The 23,852-nt window shown below is 38.0% G+C and overlaps 1 protein-coding gene across 2 annotated transcripts in view; it reads right to left on the reverse strand.

Annotated features, from left to right (window-relative positions):
- Positions 1-23,852, reverse strand: part of LOC127659111 (TSC22 domain family protein 1-like) — a 67,974-nt gene that overhangs the window by 8,139 nt on the left and 35,983 nt on the right. The window contains exon 1 of one of the 2 annotated variants that reach the window (XM_052148766.1): positions 5,261-5,566. The exons of the other annotated variant lie outside the window; for it this stretch is intronic. Within the exon in view, the coding sequence (XP_052004726.1) occupies positions 5,261-5,499 (239 nt within the window). The 5' untranslated portion in view covers positions 5,500-5,566. Of the gene's footprint in view, positions 1-5,260; positions 5,567-23,852 lie in introns of those variants that run through there. 2 annotated transcript variants of the gene reach the window in all.

Raw genomic sequence — 23,852 nt, forward strand, 5'->3', positions numbered from 1 at the left:
TGCCCTGGATGTGCATCCCACAAATCTCCATCAACTGCAAGATGCTATCCTATCAATATGGGCCAACATTTCTAAAGAATGCTTTCAGCACCTTGTTGAATCAATGCCACGTAGAATTAAGGCAGTTCTGAAGGCGAAAGGGGGTCAAACACAGTATTAGTATGGTGTTCCTAATAATCCTTTAGGTGAGTGTATATGGACATGAAATTTTGATTGGGGTTGAAATTAAGAATGTGAAGTGACAAGAAACATGGAAGGAGAAGTAAGAAACTAGCATATATGTAGGGAATGGGGTACCTGGGACAACGGGCAATTATTATTTAGTGGTCAATAAGCAAACTTGTTTGACTGCAGAGTGCCACAATTGACCAGTCAGAATCAAGCACTCCAGAGAGTTGTGAAATAAGCAATAGTTTGCATTTAAGAAAAGAATAGAATATATATCACAACCCACAGTTACATGAGCTTTGCAGTTTCAACACAATGTTGAACCGATGAAGTTAGGCTACTGTCCACAATATTTCTGACCTGCTTTAAAAGGTGTGTATCCGCACAGAAGGAAAATTATAATAATGGTGTTGCAACACCCAACCTGTGTCCACAGAGGAATGCTTCATCACTCTCACTACTACAAAATTACAAGACAAATTATTTCCTGCCAGATAATGACAACTGATAGCCTCAGTTCTTTCATGTACTGCCCATGAATGATATAAATATTGTAAAATATTACTATTGTATATTCCATTGCTGTAGTAATTCTGACCCGCTGTACAGTTAAACACAGATAGGACAAAGATACTGCAAACAGATGTAACAATGAATTAAACAACATAACATGCAAATACAAATCTGAGTATACAGCCGTGGCCAAAAGTATTGGCTGTGACATACATTTTGTGTTTCACAAAGTGTTCTGCTTCAGTTATTGTGGTGTTGATTCACATTGTTTCTAGATTATTGTGCAGAGTGTTCAGATGCATTTTAAATAATTGCAAAAAGCATAATTGGCCAAACAAATTAACTATCACAATAGCCCAAATTTCAGTTTTTTGGCCCTGGCACAAAATGACCAACTAACATCATTTTACTAATCATATCAGCAGCAAAGTGGGAAAGTGTTAACGAGTACTAGTCAGGTGAAATCACTATCATTCTGATTGGATTATAAGAGTAGATTGATTGTTATAAAAAGGAGGGAAGTGCTTCCAATCATTGTGTTCTTGTTAGCAATGGTTACCACTAAAGAAAGACTTGCAGCCATCATCGATTTGCATCAAAATGGCCTCACATGCCAGGAAATTGCTGCAAAGAATATTGCACCTGAAAGAACCATTTACCGGATCATCATGAACTTCAAGGAGAGAGGTTCAACTGCAGTGAAGGCGGCTTCAGGACATCTCAGAGTGTCCAGCAAGCACCAGGACTGTCTCCTCCTGAGGAGTCAGCTATGGAATCGTGTCACCACCAGTGCAGAGCTGCTCAATATTGGCAGCAGGTTGGTGTGAGTGCATCTGCATGCACAGTGAGGCAAAGACTTTTGGACAATGACCTGGTGTCAAGAAGGGCAGCAAAGAAGCCACTTCTCTCCAAGAAAAACATTAAGGACAGACTGAAATTCTGCAGGAAGTACAAGGATTAGACAGCAGAAGACTGGTGCAAATTTATTTTTTCTGATGAAGCCCCCTTCCGACTGTTTGGGACATCTGGAAAATCGATAATCCAGAGAAGAAAAGGTGAACGCTACCATGAGTCCTATGTTGTGCCAACAGTGAAGCATCCACATGTGGGGTTGCTTTTCATCCGAGGGAGTGGGCTCTCACAATTCCCAAAAACACTGCCATGAATAAAGAATGGTATCAAAACGTCCTGCAAGAGCAACTTCTCCCAACAATCCAGGAGCAATTTGGTGATGATCCGTGCATTTTCCAGCATGATGGAGCACCATGTCACAAGGCAAGAGTGATAATGAAGAGGCTTTGAGATCATTACATTGAAATTTTGGATCCATGGCCAGGCAACTCCCCGGATCTTAATCCCATAGAGAACCTGTGGTCAATCCTCAAAAGGCGAGTGGAGAAGCAGAAGCCCACAAATTGTGATCAACTCCAAGCACTAATAAGGCATGATGGATCGCCATCAGTCAGGATTTGGCCCAGAAGTTCATATCCAGCATGCCAGAGCAAATTTCAGAGGTTATAAAGAACAAGGGTCAACACTGTAAATATGGACTCTTTGCATATATTGAGTGTTTTTCCCAGTGAAAGCCTTTAAAACTTAAGAAACAATTGTCATTGTATTCCAGTATACCATAGAAACATGTGGAAAAAGAAATCTACAAATACTGAAGCAGCAAATTTTGCAAAACACAAAATGTATGTCACTGCCAATACTTTTGGCCATGGCTGCACATGATGTAATGTGAGCCACGAAAATCATAAAGTGTGTGGAGAGATGTAGACAGTGTAAGCAATTATACACTCTTTCAGTACCTCCAACATGCAAGCTTTCGGTGTCAATTGTACATGTGTGCTCTCAATCTCTCATCAGTCACTCATACCAGCCCTATTCTATGAGAACCCTGAGTTAAATCAGAGAGATATATACATGTTTGTCACATACTAATATCAGTTTAACCTTCAATAATGGCACCACATCTTCATGCAGTTGCTTAATAATTGGTAACACCAAAGATGGTAAACAAAACATAGATACTAATGATTTCTCATTGGGGTGGTTTTGGAGCTTGTAGTGGGTATATCTCTCTTTAGGTGCGGCCACTCATACCTTTGAATGGTGAAATTCCGTGGGCAAAATACAGTCATCTTAATGGGAATTCGCGCGATTGTGAATTTTGTGCAATGGACTTCTGATGGCGAAGAATTTCATCACACAGATTTAAGTTTGGTGATCTTTGAGCTAATTTTCGCCATGATGACCAAAAGTTATTTGGTTTGGCAGCGACCTCGGTGTGAAAAAAGATTTAACGATACCAGTGTTTATGCAGTACTGCAGAGCACCGACTCAATCCGGTACCAGCGCGCAGTATGACTGACACACGACTGCTTTAAAATGCTCATTTTGAGCATGTGCTGTTTACTCCTTGCACTGAAATGGACAACTGATCAAATTAAAATCATAGTGTGATTTATTAAACCACTAAAGGGTGCAATCTTAGTTTGGAAGAGATGCATACTTTGAATGAATGTATAAATTCTACTGCTCATGCATAATGAGAATCATTCATGACGTATCAGATGACAGAGCAGAGCACTAATGTACTGCAAACCACACAGCACAAGTAAACTAAATATTTAAATAGATAAATCACAGCATTTAAGCTTTAATCTCAACTCAACTTTATTTATATAGCATTTAAAAAAAGTTTTTAAGAGTTGACAATACTGTAATAAAATAATAAAAGTGCTTCAAAGTAATAAAATGACCACATATACAAACACCAGTAATTTAAAACACAAAATACAAACTCCAAAACTGTGTCCTGAATTTAATTTGTCAGACTCAAGTCAGTGTAAAGAGATGAGATTTCAGATGTGATTTAAAAGTCTCTATCTTGCAAACTGTATTTCCGAAATGCACGTTTCAAAATATAAGCTAGAGCCCTGACATTGTGACAGAAATATTACAACTGTATAGTAAAATGTAAGATTCACTGTATTGATAATAATAAGCAATATATCACAAGCAAGACTGCGGTTGAGTAAAATACTGGCAAAAGAAAATGCAATGACATGTTAAAAAGTTAGGTTTTCACTTGTTAAATGTACAATGACAACACTAACATGCAGCATTAAAAAGAGGCTGCTTGGCAGTTATTTTTTTTTGCTGATTTCACAAGGGCTCAACATCCACCCATGCCAGCTCCATTGGCAGAATTTCACAGAGCAAATATATGTGGCAGTGCTTTTATTTTTGAATCGGTCTCTGCTGTGTGTGATGCTCTCGTGGTGTTTTCTGGTTGCCAGTATGCCAATGACTTTTGACAGCGACAACAAAACTATTCGTAACTGTTGTAATTCAAATAAATGTAAATTGAATATAATTTCAGTGTGGGGCATATACATATAATTGCAGCATATAACTTGCAAATGTGTGGCAAAGGGCACTTTAAAAAAGAAAAATCTGTTATAAAGATCAGTATCGGCCAATCACAGTGGTAAAATATCGGTGATTGGTATCGGCCTCAAATTTCCTGATCGGTGCAGCACTGATTTTCATTTATAGCAACAATATGCCACTACACACATTTTTACTAAAAAAAAATATATATGAAAAATGCCACATTGAGAACATAATCAGAGTTGTTTATCGAATCTTTTCAAATGACAATTTGAACACACAAGTGAATTGAACTGCTGAAATGTTCAAATCAAGTCTTTGCTGGCATCCAGTATATATAGTACATTTATCCTAATTAAGTGTAGCAGAACACCAAATGAAGCAGGAACCTTAACAGCTCAGGACACCGTTAGATGTTCCAGGCTTTTTGACTGAAAGTGGATTTAAGCAATTACGGAATCCAAATATATCTCTGCTGTCCATGACCTGACCTCAGAGCTCTCAAATGAATGCAACCTTTCATTGAATGCAACCTTTGTGCGCTTATCACAATTTGCCATCTTACTCTTGAAATCACCACAATTACAAAGACCACAAGCCACTTTCAAAGCCACGGCAGACACCAACTCCATATTGGTGCAAATGTCTACAAAACAAAATATTCACCTACTCTTCACCCTTGGAGATCACTTCTGCCAATTAAAATGACAAATGAGACACCAGACAATATAAAATAAAAAAGTAGACGACTTTTGACATGCATTTCAGCATATCATTACACCAAATTATACTTGGTGTATTTGGAGTTTCAAGGTTAAAACCTGCTTTCTGAAAATCTAAAAATACTTGAATTCCCTCTGTATCTTCTTGTAATGAAAATGCTGAAAGACTGAATATAATTTTCTCATTATAATGGTCATATTAATCTGACACATATATGATGCTTAGAGGAACAAAGCCTTTCTGAGACACTCAAATAAAAGGCCTTACATTCATAATGTAAAATTGTATTTACATCCGTTTTCTATCTTTTTATGCATTACACTTCTTCTAATCAAGATTCTGTAAGCATCTGAACAGAAATGCTGTAGAAACCTAAGCTAATAAATAAATAAATAAAAATTAAAGACTAGCCACCACCAAAAGCATGCCCTCTTTTTAGCTGTAAAACACACTTTACCTTTTTAAATGCTGTTCTAACTCCCAGAACAATAGCTTCATGGACATTTCGTCTCGGCCTTGGACTCTGAGGACTGTTTCTCTCATTGATGTGTCAATCAGCAGTCCCCCAAATACAGAACTTATTCCTCTATTCCTCACAAAGCACAGATGCACACACGTGCAATGCACAAAGAGGCATGGCCAATATTTCCCTCCTTTTATCCTCTTCAGCAGTAGTAAAGTAAAAAAAAAAAACATCAAAAAAGGCCAGTGGCTTTGTATTCCAATCTTCGCCAGTCTCCACTCTAAGGTCTTTGTGTATCTTACAGGGAGACTCGCGAATGACTGGGTGAAAACAAGAGTAGGGCAAGCTGTGATGTCACGTCATTGACGAGATCACGTGACTGTTACATAAACCAGCAACGGAGATTAAACTATTCCCAGTGAGCATTTCTTTCTTGCTCAGCCGTGCGCAGGGCTGTCAGCCCTCAAAGGCAATCAAAATGATCCAGTCCCAATATTTTTTTATTTTCCCTCTCTTTTTACCGACACAGAAGCATGACTTTCTCCCCTGTGGAGAGAAGAGATTGGCCCCTGCGCTTGAGCCGGGACTTATCCTGTCACTTCTCATCAGTATTGCAGCCCGATGCAGGCTCACAGCATACACGGCTGGTGAAGCGCACACACACGTCTCCCTAGGCTTAGGCTGCTTGCAGTGAAAAAACAATATGGATCGTAACAATGGGAGGGATTGTACCTGTTCAAACAACACTCAGTGTGGGCTTTGAATGGCACTGTGAGGCTTATGTGCTTGCATGTCTTTCTGTGGCCTATAAACAGCTCATCAGCAGGAATACACACCCTCTGAACTTCAACTTGTCGGCCACACCACTGACTGTAGCTTTCCACTGACTCAGAGCTTTGAGCGATGGATTCATAATACTTGAGCTCAAAGGAACTGAGCTTTATTTCTAGTTGAGTAAAGTACTGTTGTTTTAAACCACTTAATTTCATTGTCTGAAACAGGTCTGTCATGTCACAAGTCATGTTTTTACGTAATACCAATTACTGTGACTTAATCGCAATAACAGCAATCAGTTTAATAGGAATTTAATCACAAAGTGTCATCCAAGTAAGACAATTTGTATGGAGTGCAGTAGTGCACCACATTCACAATAATATATTTTCATTTGAAATTGCATTGGTTTTGCTATGTTTATGCCTCTCATCCACACAAGAACAGTGGAAACCCCCACTGGAAATGGAGCATTTAAAAACACAACAGCATTGTTTCCCAAAATATGCAGTAATGGGTAAAGAAACTGAAACTGAAGATTTCAAATGAAAATGGACTGGTGTGGCCTAAGAACAGTTTGCATTATGCATAATGGTATGAACAAAATGCAGTCCTGTTTCACTTTCACATTTAGGCAATTAAATTTTTTTGACCATTACAGGCATTTTTTAGAGGAGATGACAACATTTCTACAGATCTGAAATGAGCCAACTTTAACCTCCTAAGACCAGAGCATGACTGATGTGTGCATTTTCCATTTCCCTGTTTGATTTGTAACTATTAGCCCCTAATAAACATGCAAAAAAAAAAAAATATTGGATATTATTGGATTAAATATGTAGAAAATTTTTTTTTGTTTTCCTAAGAATAGATGTCCTATATGGGGACAACAGGACTAAGTTATGAAATATTTAATACCAAGCTATAAGAAAGTCAGATTTTTATTTTTTAATCAAAATGTTTATCATGTTTCCATGAGTGTTGGTTATTCATGTTTTTGAGATGTTACAGACATTACAGCTGATTTTCTGAGAAGCTGCTTTGGAACAATGTGTGTATTGGGAAAAGCACAAATAAAAAAAAAATATACAAATAAAAATGATTTGTCTTGATTTGACTTATTGAAAATGTTTTGGAGCACAGTCAAAAATGTAGGAGCACAGTTATAGTGATAGATTTTTGTAGATATTGTAAAATTAATGTGCCACAATATATCATACACAAAGATGCATGAGAAAACTGAGCTCATCAATTAGATCACAATTCAGGAACATAGTGTGATTAATAACAAAGCAGTTCAAATTCTTATAAAACAAATTGAATATTTCCAGTTAATTTAACAGGCTGTCTGCAAAAAAAAAAAACAACAGTAGCTCATGTAAACCTGTTTCACCTTGTGAACATAAAAATAAAAAAAACACTATGTTCAGTCTTTGAAGTGTGGTCCTCTTAAAAGTATTAACATCTGCACTGCTGAATAAAATGCTGCAGATTTCAGTTAGCCAGGCTTTTAACTTTTAAAAGTAAAATTTGATGCTTTTCATTTCATTCAAGCTTACTAATATGTCTCAAACTACTTTTTCCATGCTTACTTGGTTGACTAAAGTGATGAAAAGCAGCCAATCGCAATGTGAAACATAACTATTGCGTGGTGTAGATCATTTATTTATTTTTAAATATTTTATCGTACTATACGACACTTCATGAGCTTCAAATCTAGGGTCGGGAATCTTTAGGCACCTCACAATTTGATCTGATTCTGGGAGTCACAATCCAATTTCAAAATTATTCCTGATACATCTACATTTCTTTCTTATTGATTATTCTGCTGTGCAAAGGCAAAACACAGTAACTTGGTTCTTAGACTGTAAGTTGTCCTGTGACTGACAGGTCTCGCTCAACTATAACCAGGTTTTGAAAAAATTGCAGTAACTTCAAAATCCACACTCAAATTAAGTAACTGTTTTGTTGGAGTACAGTGTATTTACAGCCTTTCTATGGCAGTATTGTCATTATAAAAAGTGATAAACACTGACCCAAGAAAATAAATATGCATACTGGTTTCAAAACACAATACTATTAAATTAAATAATTCAATTGATTATGTTAAATAACCTTTATATGTTTAAAGCATTGTTAATCATTTTTATTTAATTGTATTACATTTTTAATTAGAATAAATCTATCCGAGGCCTTTTGATTTAACTACAGGTTGAATACATGATACACCTGCTTCTGTGAGTGCAGATGTCAGCTTCTCCTTTCCTCAACACAGGTGATAAAACGGCACAAGTAGCAGAACAATAAAAAAAAAATCTATCAAGTGTTTCGTATGCGCTGTTCAATCGGTTTGCTCTGCGAGTAGAAGTCTCACCTGCTTAACATTCATCAAACGAGCCGTCGGGGTGCGCACTCTTCCTGACGAGTGAGAGACTGGCAATGTGCAACAGCAAATGGAGTAAAAAACATTGGGAAGTGGCAGACAAAAAAAAATTACTCTCTCATCAATACCTCCCCCCGTTGAGCAAATTAGTGCAATAACAGGCGTGAGATCGTATTTCATGTTCTTTGTTGACGTAATCATGAAATCAACTCTCCCGTTGTCATTTGAGCAAGTTTGAGAATTATTCTTGGGATCATAGTTTCATTAAGAGACGATTGGTGTGTGGTTGATACATCCAGTCTGCGATCAGTTTTTTAGGATGCTTCTTGCTTGAGGATATGCACGTGTTCTAACATCTGTCTCTGGCACATGCATAAGCGCCACTGATCCCAGAATCGATTAATCGGAGAATAAATTTTCTCTCACCCCAACTTCAATCAGATCACTCGCATAGGTGTGCCTAAATATTTGTTAACAGCCACACACACAGTCATTTTCAGTCGCAAATGCTTTTTCAACAATGAGCTGAAAGAAGCCAATCCCATTAATTTGCGTAATACGTGAAAATGTAAGCGAAATGTACATTTTCACCACAGGTGAATCAGACAACGTCACATTCAGACAGCTAAACTGCACTGTTTACATATTACAGGCACTAAAATGTTGTGAATTTTGTGTTAAAATGTGTACCTGACATGACAAGTAATTTCATAATTACACTACATGGAATTTGTACACTAATAAGAGCTTAAATCATGAAAAACAAGACCGAAATCTGCACTGCTAACGTCTTCATTTTGTGACAATTATTATAATTGTATAAAAACATAAAGAGTAGAAGTAAAAAAAGTGCAATGTGCACATTGGAGGCTCTTAAGTTTTGTATTGTAATTTCATTGAAGAAATATGCATAATGCAATCATGTATGTATGATCCTTTACAATAAGAAATATTGCCCATCAGCCACTGTGTTTTCAAAATAAATAAAAGGAAGATTCAGTTTTCCCTGCTGTACCAAAACCATCCCGAACCATGACCCCAAAACCGAGGTATGTACCAAACTGTGAATTTTGTGTACCGTTGCAGCCCAAATGAACAAAGTTTAATGTGAATAAATTACTTCCTAGTGTGTGTGTGTGTGTTTGTATGACAATTAAAATGCCAGACAAAATGTAAATCCTGGCATCCCTAACCCGAAACCTGGGCGGCCTGGCCACAATATTTACATGTAAAATAGACTAACATGATTTGAATAGTTGCTGAGACTACTAATAGTTACGTAAAGCGAGCAGCTGAAATGGACACTGTTTAAACAGGTGTGTTGGAGCTTCTGCTACAGATGCATACAGAAGCCCTGCAGTAAGCACCTATGTGGAGACTCAGGAGTCTTCCATGCCACAATTGTTTTTTAGAAAGGTTACCTGTTTAAAATAGTGTATTTAAACAGGCAAGACTGTCTCTAAGCAACCTCTCTGTCAGCAGTCAACCTCCAGTGAATGTAACCTATCTGCAAGTAAGAGAGTGCATGACATTCTCTACACAGCACTCAACTTGACCACAGTAGATTTAGTTTTTGCCTAATTTAGATTCAGTTTTTGCCTGATTAAGATGAAGATGTCAGATAAGAAAAAAATGTATGGGAGTGGGGGGTAAAAGTGCCACTGAAAGTGACAAAGAATGACCCAAAAACTCAAAATGTAGGGCCAACAAATGTCCCTGTAATGAATGCTGTCTTTTAATATTCTTTTTTCATTCATTTGTATGCATTTCCTAGTATTTTATTCAAAGCCTAATACATATTATTGGATTAAATATGTAGTCAATGAAGATTGAAGTATATTCCTGATTTAAATTTATAGGTGACAGCCTTCCTGAAAATATATTTGAATGTATTGATTAGTAAATTAAAGTATTTTTTCCAATGGTAAAAAGCTTTCTCTTAAGCCATCTTAATGTAAAAAGACAACTGAGAAAGCCAACTGTAGGCCGATTGCCCTGAAAAGTGAAAACGCTGTAGCATTATCAAAACATTGCTCTTAGTTTCAGCCTCTCAACCAATACAACACAGCAATATGGGCTCAACCAATGCTATGAATTTGGGGCAGAACTATCAGTTTGATTAAACAATGGTAGATATTTTATATTTATGAAGTCATTATTTTTGCAATTCAGCTTGGTAATGCTGGTGATGCACAAATTACAGACATTACCCTGCATATTCAGTTATAAATAGGAATTATAAATCAATGAAAAACGATTTAATCCTCATTATGTAAAATAAATCCAAAATTATGCGCCAACAATGCTTTTAGTGGATTCCCAGAGATTAGTGGAGAGGAACATCTCACGAATCTACGGTAGAGTGCAGATCATTGGGAACACATTGTGGGATTTCAACAGACAAACGAAGGCCACGTTGCCACGGCATGAGAGAAAGTGCCTTTAGCCAATTGGGCTGACAGCAGCAGGTTGCACAACAGAGCTCCATCCTGTATTCTCCAGCTCAAACTCTGACAGTGCAGCGCACACAGAATAGACTGGACAACCTCAGCAAGTTTCACTCCATGAGCAAGAGAAGAAGCACGTGAGAATAGTCTCAGGGTGATTTCTGCACATTTATTGCTTAGAATACAACAGCACTTTTTTAACAAGGTAGTGACAGCAGATGGGTGTGCATGTTAAATATTAAAAAATTCAATGAAACTCTTTAAAAGGAAATGATCGTGTACTTCAATTAAAGTGGAAAATGATTTCCCCTCTCTCACCCCCACTTTTCAGTCTATACTCTAAATAATACTATAAATAAATACAGGATAAAAATGGCAAATTATGACATGAAATAACCTCTTCCTTCTGTTTTTTGTATCTTGCATGGGGCTTGATATCATTGGAGTCCCGCAGGTTTGCGTGCTGGGCCTTAATTTCTGTAGCGTGGTGTTTGCCTCCAGCATTTAGGGAACTGTGAATGGTCACAGACTTCCTCAAACATTTGTGATTATGTAACTGTGCTAGTAGTGTGCACACAGGTATAAATAATGAGTGAAACCTAGAATTAGCAGGATTAACCCAAAAGAAAAACAGCCACAGTGAAGTCTTGGGTCAAGTCAATTGAATTACTTTCCACTACAGAAAGCATGAAGGCCCGTGGCTAGAATAGTAGAAGCCTTCTTGACTTGCCGCTGTTATGCGCACCAAATCTGCACCGGTCCGCCCTCTCCCTTTGTCTGGAAGCACTGTAGCCTTTATATAAAGTGACAGATGAGGCACTGTAGAGACATCAGACTCTGGGAATTCACGCACCCATTTTATTTTGTTGTGTGAAACTTATGGCTTCTTTGCACGCAACATATTTTAGTATTAATGGATCAACATCTATTTAAGAACATTTTTCTCAAGTGAACACTTCAAAAGATGTACAGTATAGACAGAGACAAACAGCTATTGATATGGTGCGGTTAAGCTCCAGTTCGTTGGGGCTGATTGAGTGGGGCAATAGCTGGGATGTGGGTGATTTGAAGGGGATCCCAGAGGGGGGGTTGTTTACATTGTACATGATGTTCTTGATACAGATGGCCAGTCAAGCACAAGCATTACTTCCACTCAAGCTCCTAATGCGATTTGTGGACTTTTCTGTATGTTTGCAGACACCATAACGACGTGATGAATGGCAAAATTATGTGGGTCTGCCATCATATATGTAAATTTTTTAGTGGTCTCAACATCCTACTTTTATGATTGTCAACTAGAGCAAAAAATTACTCCTTAAAAATTGCAGAAATCCATAAAACAAAAATGGAACAATTTAGGTTTTATAAAAGGGATGGTTTAACCAAAAATGATGATATCCCAGGTCTATTTGACTTTCTTTAGCAGAACACATTTGAAGAAAAATAGAAAATATCTCAGCTCAGTAGGTCTTTAAAATGCAAGTGGATGGTTATTTCTCTTTTGAAGGACCAAAAATCGCAGACAGTCAGCATAAACGTTATCCATATGACACCAGCTGTTAAATTAATGTCTTCTAAAGCGATACGATCACTTTGGTGCAAAAAAAAAAAATCAGTAATTAAGTACTATCCTCTTCCGGTAAGCTTCACAAGAGGGCTGAAATCATGCAGCCTTTCGTTTGACATATTCACGTTACCATGATACAGACGTAATCTCACATTCTCCACTAGGTTGAGACATCCAGGTTAACCACAAAAACGCACCATTGTGAGTTAAAAAACAGATAAAATCACCAAGCTACTGTACAGCGATCCTCAGTTGTCCTTCCACGTGTGACGCACATGCGTCAGTTCTCACGTGCTTCAAATGCCAATGTGACTATGTATTATGTTTTTAAATATAGATTTTTTTACACCAAAACGACCGTGTTGCTTTAGAAGACATTCATTTAATAGCTGGTGTTGTATGGATTATGTTTATGCTGACTGTCTGTGATTTTTTGGACCTTCAAAGAAAAATTGCCATCCAATTGCACTTTAAGGACCTACTGAGCCAAGATATTTTTCTATTTTCCTTCAAATGGGTTCTGGTAAAGAAATAAAGTAATGCGCACCCGCGATATCATGAGGGTGAGTAAATAACAAGAACATTTTCATTTTTGGTTGAAATATCCATTAAGACAAAAAAACTTTACCTCAAAATGATCCTCATAATAACCACAAAAGATGCTAAAAATCTAAATATTAACCTTGTTCATTCTGAAAATCTGAAGGAAAAAAAAAAAAGGCTTATGAGCCTATGAAATTGAAAATTTGAAAAGCGGTTTTCTTTCCTGTGTTGACGTACTTTCTAGTGAAACAAAAGGTTCTGTGGGATATCCCAAAGGGCTCGTCCCTTATTTCTTAAATAGCCAAGGGCTTTAGTTACGTCACTGACATGAGCTATGATTTGTTTCTTGCTAGTTTGTTGCAGGAGGTATTAGAGGGTGGGACATTCTCATTTTAAGACCATTTATTTGGTCACAAAATCAGCGCAGTGAAGGTTAAGACATCAATATTTATTGCTAGTTATTCCCAGTAGAGAAAGTCTGTAAATCTGTAAATAAAGGCTAGTCAGCTTTCAGGTGTACACGATCATATGGCTTCAAAGCAAATAGATGTGTAATACAACTCAGTAAAAGATCAGCCAAAGACAAACTAACATTGAATAGGGGAAAGTTGACAAGCATCCATCTTATAATGACTTTATTTCATCTTTGACATAGCACAAAGCATCTGGTGCATGATTTAATTGAGACTTGAGTATGAGCACTAGGATATTGAGAGGACTCTGAAAATCTCTGAGCATCTCCATCTATCTAACAGTTATACTGAAGCTTAAAAAAGCATGGGGTATCTTCTCCAGGCTGCATATGAGAACACAATGTTCTTAATGCAACTCTATAGGATGTGTACAGTGCGTGAACAGCACAGGATCAAAAGCACATGGTTCTCGGATGAAGTAGGGTTCAAGTTCACAGACTGAGCAGTAATTACCCTGGTGTAATGAGAGAGGTAACAGGCAAGCCATTTCAGCCCATGAATTATACGGTTTAGCACATTGTTCATTCTGGTTCAATTTCATGCACAATTGCAGGGCAAACAACACCTTAAGTAATGTACATTAATTAATGTATTTTTTTAATAAATTGTATATCAGTCTTCTAAAATAGTTATAGACTAGCAGAGATTACTGACATCTTGTGAAAAAATACGTTATCTTTAAAATTCAACAATTTATTTATTTGTATTTTACAGTAGCCCGAAAAGTATTTGGACACTTTTGCACAACAGAAAAAATAAAATAAATAATATATATATATATACATATATATATATATTTTTATTAACTAATATTTTAATATATTAACTACTATACCATTACATATTTTGAAAACTAACAAACTTCTATTTATGAAGTTGCTCTTGCTTGTTTTGCTAGAAAAGTGTGCTGCATTTCTTTGAAATATCTTTGTAATGCAAAGACATTTGCACATTCTTAAGTGTAGCTTAAGTATCTATGGAATAAAATCACTGTCAAAAATAATCGTACATAATTCAAAACATTTGTGTGTAATTTTAATATACTCGTGCGTAATTTAAAACTATTGTATGTAATTCTGTTTTTTGTCAGAGTTGGATTCCAAAATCTACGACCACGACAGTTTACAGATAGCGATTTTGTGAGTTTTTTAGAGTACAACTCTAAAATGTACGACTGTGACAGTTTACAGACACAGCACTTGTTTTCACAACAGCTCTGTTACACACACGACATGCGAATTACGACCACGAAGTGCGGCGTGCGAAACGACTGTCAAAAATACGTCATCAAGGTCACAGGCATTACTATCCGAGGGAAGATGAATCGATTCAACGAAGTGCGCATGCGCCCCACCAACTTTTTAAATCACTGGCGCCGAGATGGCGGATTAACAGCCGAGCGCTCACGCCTCGTCTCAGGTAAATTAATTTTTTGTGTGTTTAAGGGTTAGTTATCACTAATAACAGAGAGGAGCAATATTACAGAGATATTACGTAAGAAAAACTCTCAGAGTACATGTAACGTTAGGTGCTTAAAGAAGACAGTTTAGGAGGTAATCACTGCAGCCTGTAGCGCGATGAGATAGGGCTACATAAAAGAATGAGCAATTTTAAGTGTTGACTTCATAACAGCCGTGTTACTTACATGCACTGTAATACACAGGTTAATAATAATATAATGTAATATAAGTGTTCACTGTTTACGTATTGAAGTCATATTTCATTGTTCATCAGGTTCCATTAGGTGACATCTTGCATACAGCCCAGAATCTGGTATCGATGTTGACCAACACCTTAAGTGTTGGACAACCGAAAGTGGGGAACCAGTCCAATATCAGTGTACAGTCAGGAGAAGAAAGAAGGTGTAATGTTAATGTGTGATGAAACTTATATACAGTATGTAATAAAAAATATTATACTGTACAAACTGTATATTCCACCAGTACAGACATACACACAGTTTATTAAAACAACAATTACATTGAATCTCACACCTAGCCATTTCCTGCTGAACTGACTGCACATTTGACTTGGACCTTCTTTCTTCTGTTATGAAGTCAACACTTAAAATTGCTCATTCTTTTATGTAGCCCTATCTCATCGCGCTACAGGCTGCAGTGATTACCTCCTAAACTGTCTTCTTTAAGCACCTAACGTTACATGTACTCTGAGAGTTTTTCTTACCTACTATAATATCTCTGTAATATTGCTCCTCTCTGTTATTAGTGATAACTAACCCTTAAACACACAAAAAATTAATTTACCTGAGACGAGGCGTGAGCGCTCGGCTGTTGATCCGCCATCTCGGCGCCAGTGATTTAAAAAGTTGGTGGGGCGCATGCGCACTTCGTTGAATCGATTCATCTTCCCTCGGATAGTAATGCCTGTGACCTTGATGACGTATTTTTGACAGTCGTTTCGCACGCCGCACTTCGTGGTCGTAATTCGCATGTCGTGTGTGTAACAGAGCTGTTGTGAAAACAAGAGCTGTGTCTGTAAACTGTCACATGCGTACATTTTAGAGTTGTACTCTAAAAAACTCACAAAATCGCTATCTGTAAACTGTCGTGGTCGTAGATTTTGGAATCCAACTCTGACAAAAAACAGAATTACATACAATAGTTTTAAATTACGCACGAGTATATTAAAATTACACACAAATGTTTTGAATTACGTACGATTATTTTTGACAGTGAAATTATTCCATAAGTATCCAAATACTATTTGGGGTCACAGTATAAAGGTATTACATTGGCCATTGGCAACCCACTTGATATTGGTATCAGCCCATAAAAATTCCATAATGGTCCACCCCTAAAATAAAGTGTTATGCAGCTAGGAAAACCTTATGTATATGCACGCACACAACAACTTATGAAATCCACACAGTGTATTCACCCAATAATTGACTCTGTCCCTGTTGTCTCTTTTTCTCTCAAAACTAAATGGTGTTGCCTGTTTTTCTAGATTCACTGAGCCGACTCCCCCGCCTGCTGCCTCTCTCCATCTGTCATGTCAGTCTGTGACAAGCGTTCCTCTCTTTCTGCTGTGCCCTAATTCTGAGAAGAACGTATATGCTCAGCACCAACCGGTAGAAGCCAGTTTGCTCTATGGAAAAGAGCCGCGATGAGAGTGCAGAGTCGTCAGGGCAATGAGATGGGAATCATTCCAAACCCTCCCTCCTCCACAGTGCTTGAAATCATCAGAAGCATCTCTGCAGTCATGTGCTGGCCTGTGTGAGCAATCACACCTGCAGCATCACAGTCTAAACGTTAGGCAATAAGAGGTGAGCGAATATGGCAATGCTGAGTAAGGCAGCATACTTGCCACGGCTTGAGAAACACAAGAGACATTGGCTTAGTGTTGCCATGTAGTACGGCAGTAGTTTTCACCACAATGACTGACAAGACATAATACAACGTGGCAAAATTATAATATAATATTATTATATATTAATATTATAATTATAAAAATTATAATATTATTTATATCAAATTATTTTCTGTGATTTATTTAGCACAAAGTTCACTTTGCTAGAACTACAAGTTACATCCCAGTTGAAGTCATGGCCTAGTGTTCCACACATGCTCTGATAACACAGGTTAAGATCAATCGACAATACACCACAAAAATGTATCGACTCATCATAGTAATGAGGCATTCCTAAAATCAAGGTATGAGTGATCACGTCATGGTATATACAGTATATCACAATACAGTTGAGTTATTCCATGTCAAACCAATACAATTTCTAAAACTTTCCCATCTGAAATAGTTTATTTTGTAAAAAATGTTCAGAAGATAAACAGACGAGGGGAATCAAAATGACAGTTTGTCACCTATAATCTGGAGCAAAACAACAGTTCTTAGAAAGATGGCAGTGTCATAATTAAATTTTTAAACAAATATAGGTATTATTAAAAGCAGCTGACTTGAGCACCCTCAGTTGCCTTACATGCCAATGTTGTGAGTTAAAAATTGGGAAATTGGAAAGTGCCTATAACTCCAGAAGAATTAAATGCATCTTAATATCCTTTCAGATTCTGGGTCACAATAAACTTTCCTTTTGGTGTATTCATACTTAAGGTTATCTGATTAAATCTCAGATAGTAAAAGAGTTGAAAACCAAATATATGTCACATTTTATTTTTAATATTTTTTGTCCAACAAAACAAAAAGTTTGAAGTAAAAATAATATTGAAACTAGAAATGTACCTTAATTTATTCCCAAAGCATTAAAAATGAAATCCCAAAATGAGACATGTAGCTCTTCAGTGCAATACCTATATAATTTAGGTAATAAATTAATTTCTTTTCATTTTGAGTTTTCAAAATCGTTTCATAGAAATGTGTCGATGTGGGCGTGGTCGAGCGATGTCTGTGGAGAGTGAGGCCGGGAGAGGAAGAACGGTAAGGATTGACACCTGTGGTAAATGATCTCTAACAGCTGTTTGTGTTTACAGTGAGAGCTGGACAGAGATAAAGGAGCAGCCAGAACCGGAGGAGGAGAGAGATAGACACACGAAGCTGATTGTGTGTGCATTTACATTGTGCTGAAAAGAAAACTGTCTTGTGTTATGCTGAAAAACTTAACACAAAATAAAATAAAGTTTTACATGGACTGTTCACCTGGACCCCACTTCATCCTTCAAAGAGAGTTAGTGATCTGTCACAGTGGTGTCGAAACCCTGAATGATGAGGCAGAAATGCCATCATGGAGTCCTCACCATTAGCCAAAGTCTCTTACCGACATCTACCAGACCCAACATCAAGCCCTCCTGGACTTACGACGCCCAGAAAGCCCAGAACAACACCGGCAGCTCTACCGTACGCTGCCGTACAGTGAATGCGGTCGCCAGTTTGCCTTCACGATGCCTCCCTTTGTCTGTGGTGTCATTCCCTGCTCTTAGAGGATACTCTGCAGGGGATTTCCCTCTGGAGCAGACACTAGACCAGACCCTTACGCACGCCTTTGTGTTGGTTTTGGTGGACTACACAATGCAATATCCAGAAGCAGTTCATCTGCGCAACATCTCAGCATGAAGTGTTGTGGAGGAACTCTTCAGAATAATCTCCCGAGGATCCCAAAAGAAATCCTCACTGATCAGAGCACTGAGTTTGTCACGTACACTACGTGAACTGTACCAATTATTGGGGATTAAATAGATATAGACTTTACCACCCACCAACCGGACAGCTTGGTCAAACTATTTAATCAGACACTAAAGAATATGATTCTTAAGTTTGTGCACGAAGAGGCTTGAAATTGGATCAAGTGACTCAAGCCCTTATTATTTGCAGTACGAGAGGCCACGCAAGCCTCCACGGGGTCCCCATTTGAATTACTGTACGAGCGTCGACCGTGCAGCGTGCTCGATGTCCTAAGTGAAAATTTGGAGGAGGGATCTTCAAAGAGCAAAAACTAAATTCATTAAGTTATTGTATTGACCTGACAGCAAATCTCCACACACTGGGGCAATTAACAAAGGAGAATTTGCTCCAGTATTAAGAACATCAAAGCGGCTGTATAATAGGGGTACTCTGCTATGGGAATTTACACCGGGAGATAAAGTATTTGTATTGTCCCACACATTGACTTATAAATTACTCGCCAAGTGGCAAGGACCCTTTGAGGGCACACTGCGAGTTGGGGAAGTAGATTATGAGGTTGGAATGCATCAGATTTACCACCTAAATCTCATAAAACCATGATGGTTTGGTGATGGTGGTTCCAGATAGTGAGGAGCTCAGACCGCAGGTGAACTTAAAAGCCACTGATTGGGTCACCCCAGTCACTTGCGGAGATCACCTCTCACCATCATGTCATGGAGGTTGGCAGGTTGCAAGGAGAATTCTCAGACGTGTTTTCACATCTTCCCAGTCATACGAATCTCAGAGCACCATATCGAAACGACCCCAGGGGTAGTGGTACGTAGTCATCCCTACCGATTACCCAAGCACAAAAAGAAGTGGTATGGGTAATCTGGCTCTAAAAAGGACAGAAAGAGATTTGGAAGGTCCATATACAACTAAACAAGAGGATAAGTACATCAGAGTCTCTAGTTTGAGAAATAGAAGCCTCACATATCCTCAGCTGAAAGCTTCATTGAATTCTACCCGCTCAACACCAGTTTCATGTACAAGAGTAAAGAGAACACACTTCTTCCATTTACGGATGATGAGGCCACTGTGCTCATTGGGACCTTCAATGCTGCAGAAATTTTTCTATACCTTTCCCCAGATCTGTGCCTCGATACAATCCTGTCTCGGAGGTCCACAGACAATTCCTTGGACTTCATGGCTTGGTTTGTGCTCTGACATGCACCGATAACTGTGGGACCTTATATAGACAGGAGTGTGCCTTTCCAAATCATATCCAATCAACTGAATTTACCACTGGTGGACTCCAATCAAGTCGTAGAAATATCTCAAGGATGATCAGTGGAAATGGGATGCACCTGAGCTCAATTTTGAGTGTCATGGCAAAGGCTGTGAATACTTTATATATACACACACTCACCTAAAGGATTATTAGGAACACCATACTAATACTGTGTTTGACCCCCTTTCGCCTTCAGAACTGCCTTAATTCTACGTGGCATTGATTCAACAAGGTGCTGAAAGCATTCTTTAGAAATGTTGGCCCATATTGATAGGATAGAATCTTGCAGTTAATGGAGATTTGTGGGATGCACATCCAGGGCACGAAGCTCCCATTCCACCACATCCCAAAGATGCTCTATTGGGTTGAGATCTGGTGACTATGGGGGCCATTTTAGTACAGTGAACTCACTGTCATGTTCAAGAAACCAATTTGAAATGATTCGAGCTTTGTGACATGGTGCATTATCCTGCTGGAAGTAGCCATCAGAGGATGGGTACATGGTGGCCATAAAGGAATGGACATGGTCAGAAACAATGCTCAGGTAGGCCGTGGCATTTAAACGATGCCCAATTGGAACTAAGGGGCCTAAAGTGTGCCAAGAAAACATCCCCCACACCATTACACCACCACCACCAGCCTGCACAGTGGTAACAAGGCATGATGGATCCATGTTCTCATTCTGTTTACGCCAAATTCTGACTCTACCATCTGAATGTCTCAACAGAAATCGAGACTCATCAGACCAGGCAACATTTTTCCAGTCTTCAACTGTCCAATTTTGGTGAGCTCTTGCAAATTGTAGCCTCTTTTTCCTATTTGTAGTGGAGATGAGTGGTACCCGGTGGGGTCTTCTACTGTTGTAGCCCATCCGCCTCAAGGTTGTGCGTGTTGTGGCTTCACAAATGCTTTGCTGCATACCTCGGTTGTAACGAGTGGTTATTTCAGGCAAAGTTGCTCTTCTATCAGCTTGAATCAGTCGGCCCATTCTCCTCTAACCTCTAGCATCAACAAGGCATTTTCGCCCACAGGACTGCCGCATGTTTTTTCCTTTTCACACCATTCTTTGTAAACCCTAGAAATGGTTGTGCGTGAAAATCCCAGTAAAGGAGCAGATTGTGAAATACTCAGACCGGGCCGTCTGGCACCAACAACCATGCCACGCTCAAAATTGCTTAAATCACCTTTCTTTCCCATTCTGACATTCAGTTTGGAGTTCAGGAGATTGTCTTGACCAGGACCACACCCCTAAATGCATTGAAGCAACTGCCATGTGATTGGTTGATTAGATAATTGCATTAATGAGAAATTGAACAGGTGTTCCTAATAATCCTTTAGGTGAGTGTATATATATATATATATATATATATATATATATATATATATATATATATATATATATATATATATATATATATATATTCATTTTTTATTTTTAATAAATTTGCAAAGATTTCAAACAAACTTCTTTCACGTTGTCATTGTGGGGTATTGTTTGTAGAATTTTGAGGAAAATAATAAATTTAATCCATTTTTGAACAAGGCTGTAACATAACAAAATGTGGAAAAAGGGAAGCGCTGTGAATACTTTCCGGATGCACTGTATGTATTATATTTATAATGTAAATATTACTAATTATAATTATTTAATCATTATATATATATCGAATAATATTTTTGAGGGGCTCTCTCAGCAAATACTTATATATGCGATTAATTGTGATTAATTAATAGGCATACCATGTAATTAACTTGATTAAAATGTATCGACTGACAGCCCTAGTTATAAGGTTGATTTTTATTAAAAATATATGAAGTTGGAGACACTGTGTGTGCTTTTTTTCTTTGTATGCCCTTGTTTCAATTTAGAATTCTTAGATTATGTAATCAATAGAACAAATTATGCATTGGAGGGAGGATAAAAATATGGATGAACAGTCAATGATAACAAATTAAGATATAGCAAATACCTACAAGGTAATCATTGTTATTTCACCTCTAGAGTCTGCTGTAATTATGTAAAACCAAGCCGTTTTCACTATAGAATCCTCTAGCGTGGGCCACAGAGGAACAGGGAGGAATAAAAAAAATGTATAAAATAAAAACATTTGGCAACTACTGGCATAGATTTTTGCTGGTAACTGATAGTTCCAAAAAGCAACTATTGCACTGATTAATTGGTATAACTGATATATTGGTCTACCACAAATTTCTTGTTTTTGGAGTTCAGAAATGTACATTTGCAAAGCTCTGAAATTCATAATTTGTGGTCGAAGCACTTAAGTGCTGAAACTCTACTGTATTTGTACTGATTTTCTTATTGTTCTGCCCTAAAAGTGTTTGGGTGCCAGAGACTGTAAATCGTAAAGATCCCACGAGTTTTTTTTTTTTTTTATAACTCTAGAAATGTATTAATTAGAATCACAATTAATTTTTAGCAAATGAAATGGTCATATGTATTACCATTCAGCTGAATCAGAGCTATATAAAGTCAACATAGACAAAATATCCTGACCATAATTTTGTTATTTTAAAGTTAACAGAAAAAAGCAGCAGAGGAATTCAGTGCAGGGGCCCAATTTTCCAGGCCAGAGCAGCTGCTGTCACTGTGGAGATTGCGGATATCTCTCATGTAATGGCACGTACCCCTCTCCCTTAACCCCTGTTCTTCACTCAAGTGGAAGAGAACCTGAGGGAGCCTCCAGCCCAGCCTGTGCTCATTGTGTTACATAACCACTGCTTCTTCAGCAAAGGGATCCCCATTCACACTAATCGCTGTGCAGGAATACAGCTCCACTCCCTCAGCCCATCCTCCTCTTTTGCCCTTTTGTTTAGACAGGAAGGGGGCATGGCACATGGCAAAGGAACACGCCACCTCCTTCCGCAAGGCTGGAACCACAACAGACGTATTGTGTGCACAGGAGAGGAGGGCTGTCATTATACAGGGAATACACGGTCAGAGACATAAGTCGCCGCTTTACTCATACCCTGGCCTAGATGCTTCTTGCTATCAGTTAAAGAATATAGACTAATTTTGCGTTCCCTTCTGGTCTCAGTACTTGCAGATGTTTTGAAAGTGTCTCTGATTTAACAAGTTGGTAAGTTTGATTCATTTCCATGAATCAGTTCAAACTGTTAATTTCAATGAATCAATTCAAAACGTATTCAACAATTAATTTGCGTCATCACAGAAGGCTCTGCGTTGTCATTTTATTTTGTTTTAATTAATACGTTATACAAAATATTTTAGTAAAAATTATGTAAAAAAATTTGTTATATTGGTGTTTATCCACCTTTTTCCTGGGGGTCTTATCGGGAAAACAACTGTGGGTTCGACTTCCACTGGAAGTCGTTCTATAGCATTCGCTAGCTACGGCTGCAGTCATTTTAGACCCTGTTTAGCTGGTATTTAGACGCGTTTTGGATGATCTGATCGCAAAACGTCAGTGCTAAATATAGTTGTAAATGGGGTGTAAAACGTTTTGTGATTGGATCCGTGTTAGATTGAGATTGAGTTAAGCAAGACTACAGTGCTACAGTTTACAGAGAGACACTGTAGCTTACCATGTTTTTCAGCAAAACAGCCTCAAGCCCAAGTCAAAAACACTTAAAAATAAAACACTTTTCAGGAACCACATGGAGTGAGTGATTACTAGATAGCATGTCTGGTCTTTGAAAAATGCCCGTATCATCACTCTGTGCTCCAATAGTATGCATGCAGACATGTCACATGCAAAGCGCATTGGAGGGATTCAGGTAATGCTTAACATTACTACTGGGAATTTAGTTTACCTAGCAGGTTAACTGTGCCAAGTAAACTGCATTTGTCAAGGCAACCTTCGACCTGAACACGATGAACTATAGGAAGTTTCAGAGGAAAGTTTTTAAAGGCATTGTTTGAGTCAACTTTTTAACCTTACCCAATTTAGTTTAGGGCTCAAGCCTGGCTATATTTACTCTGTTCACTCTCCTCTTCCTGTCACGCACCCAGATCAACCCTGCATCTTATTAAATGTTCTC

Source organism: Xyrauchen texanus, chromosome 18, assembly GCF_025860055.1.
Source record: "Xyrauchen texanus isolate HMW12.3.18 chromosome 18, RBS_HiC_50CHRs, whole genome shotgun sequence".
In the NCBI taxonomy this organism is placed as follows: Eukaryota; Metazoa; Chordata; class Actinopteri; order Cypriniformes; family Catostomidae; genus Xyrauchen; species Xyrauchen texanus.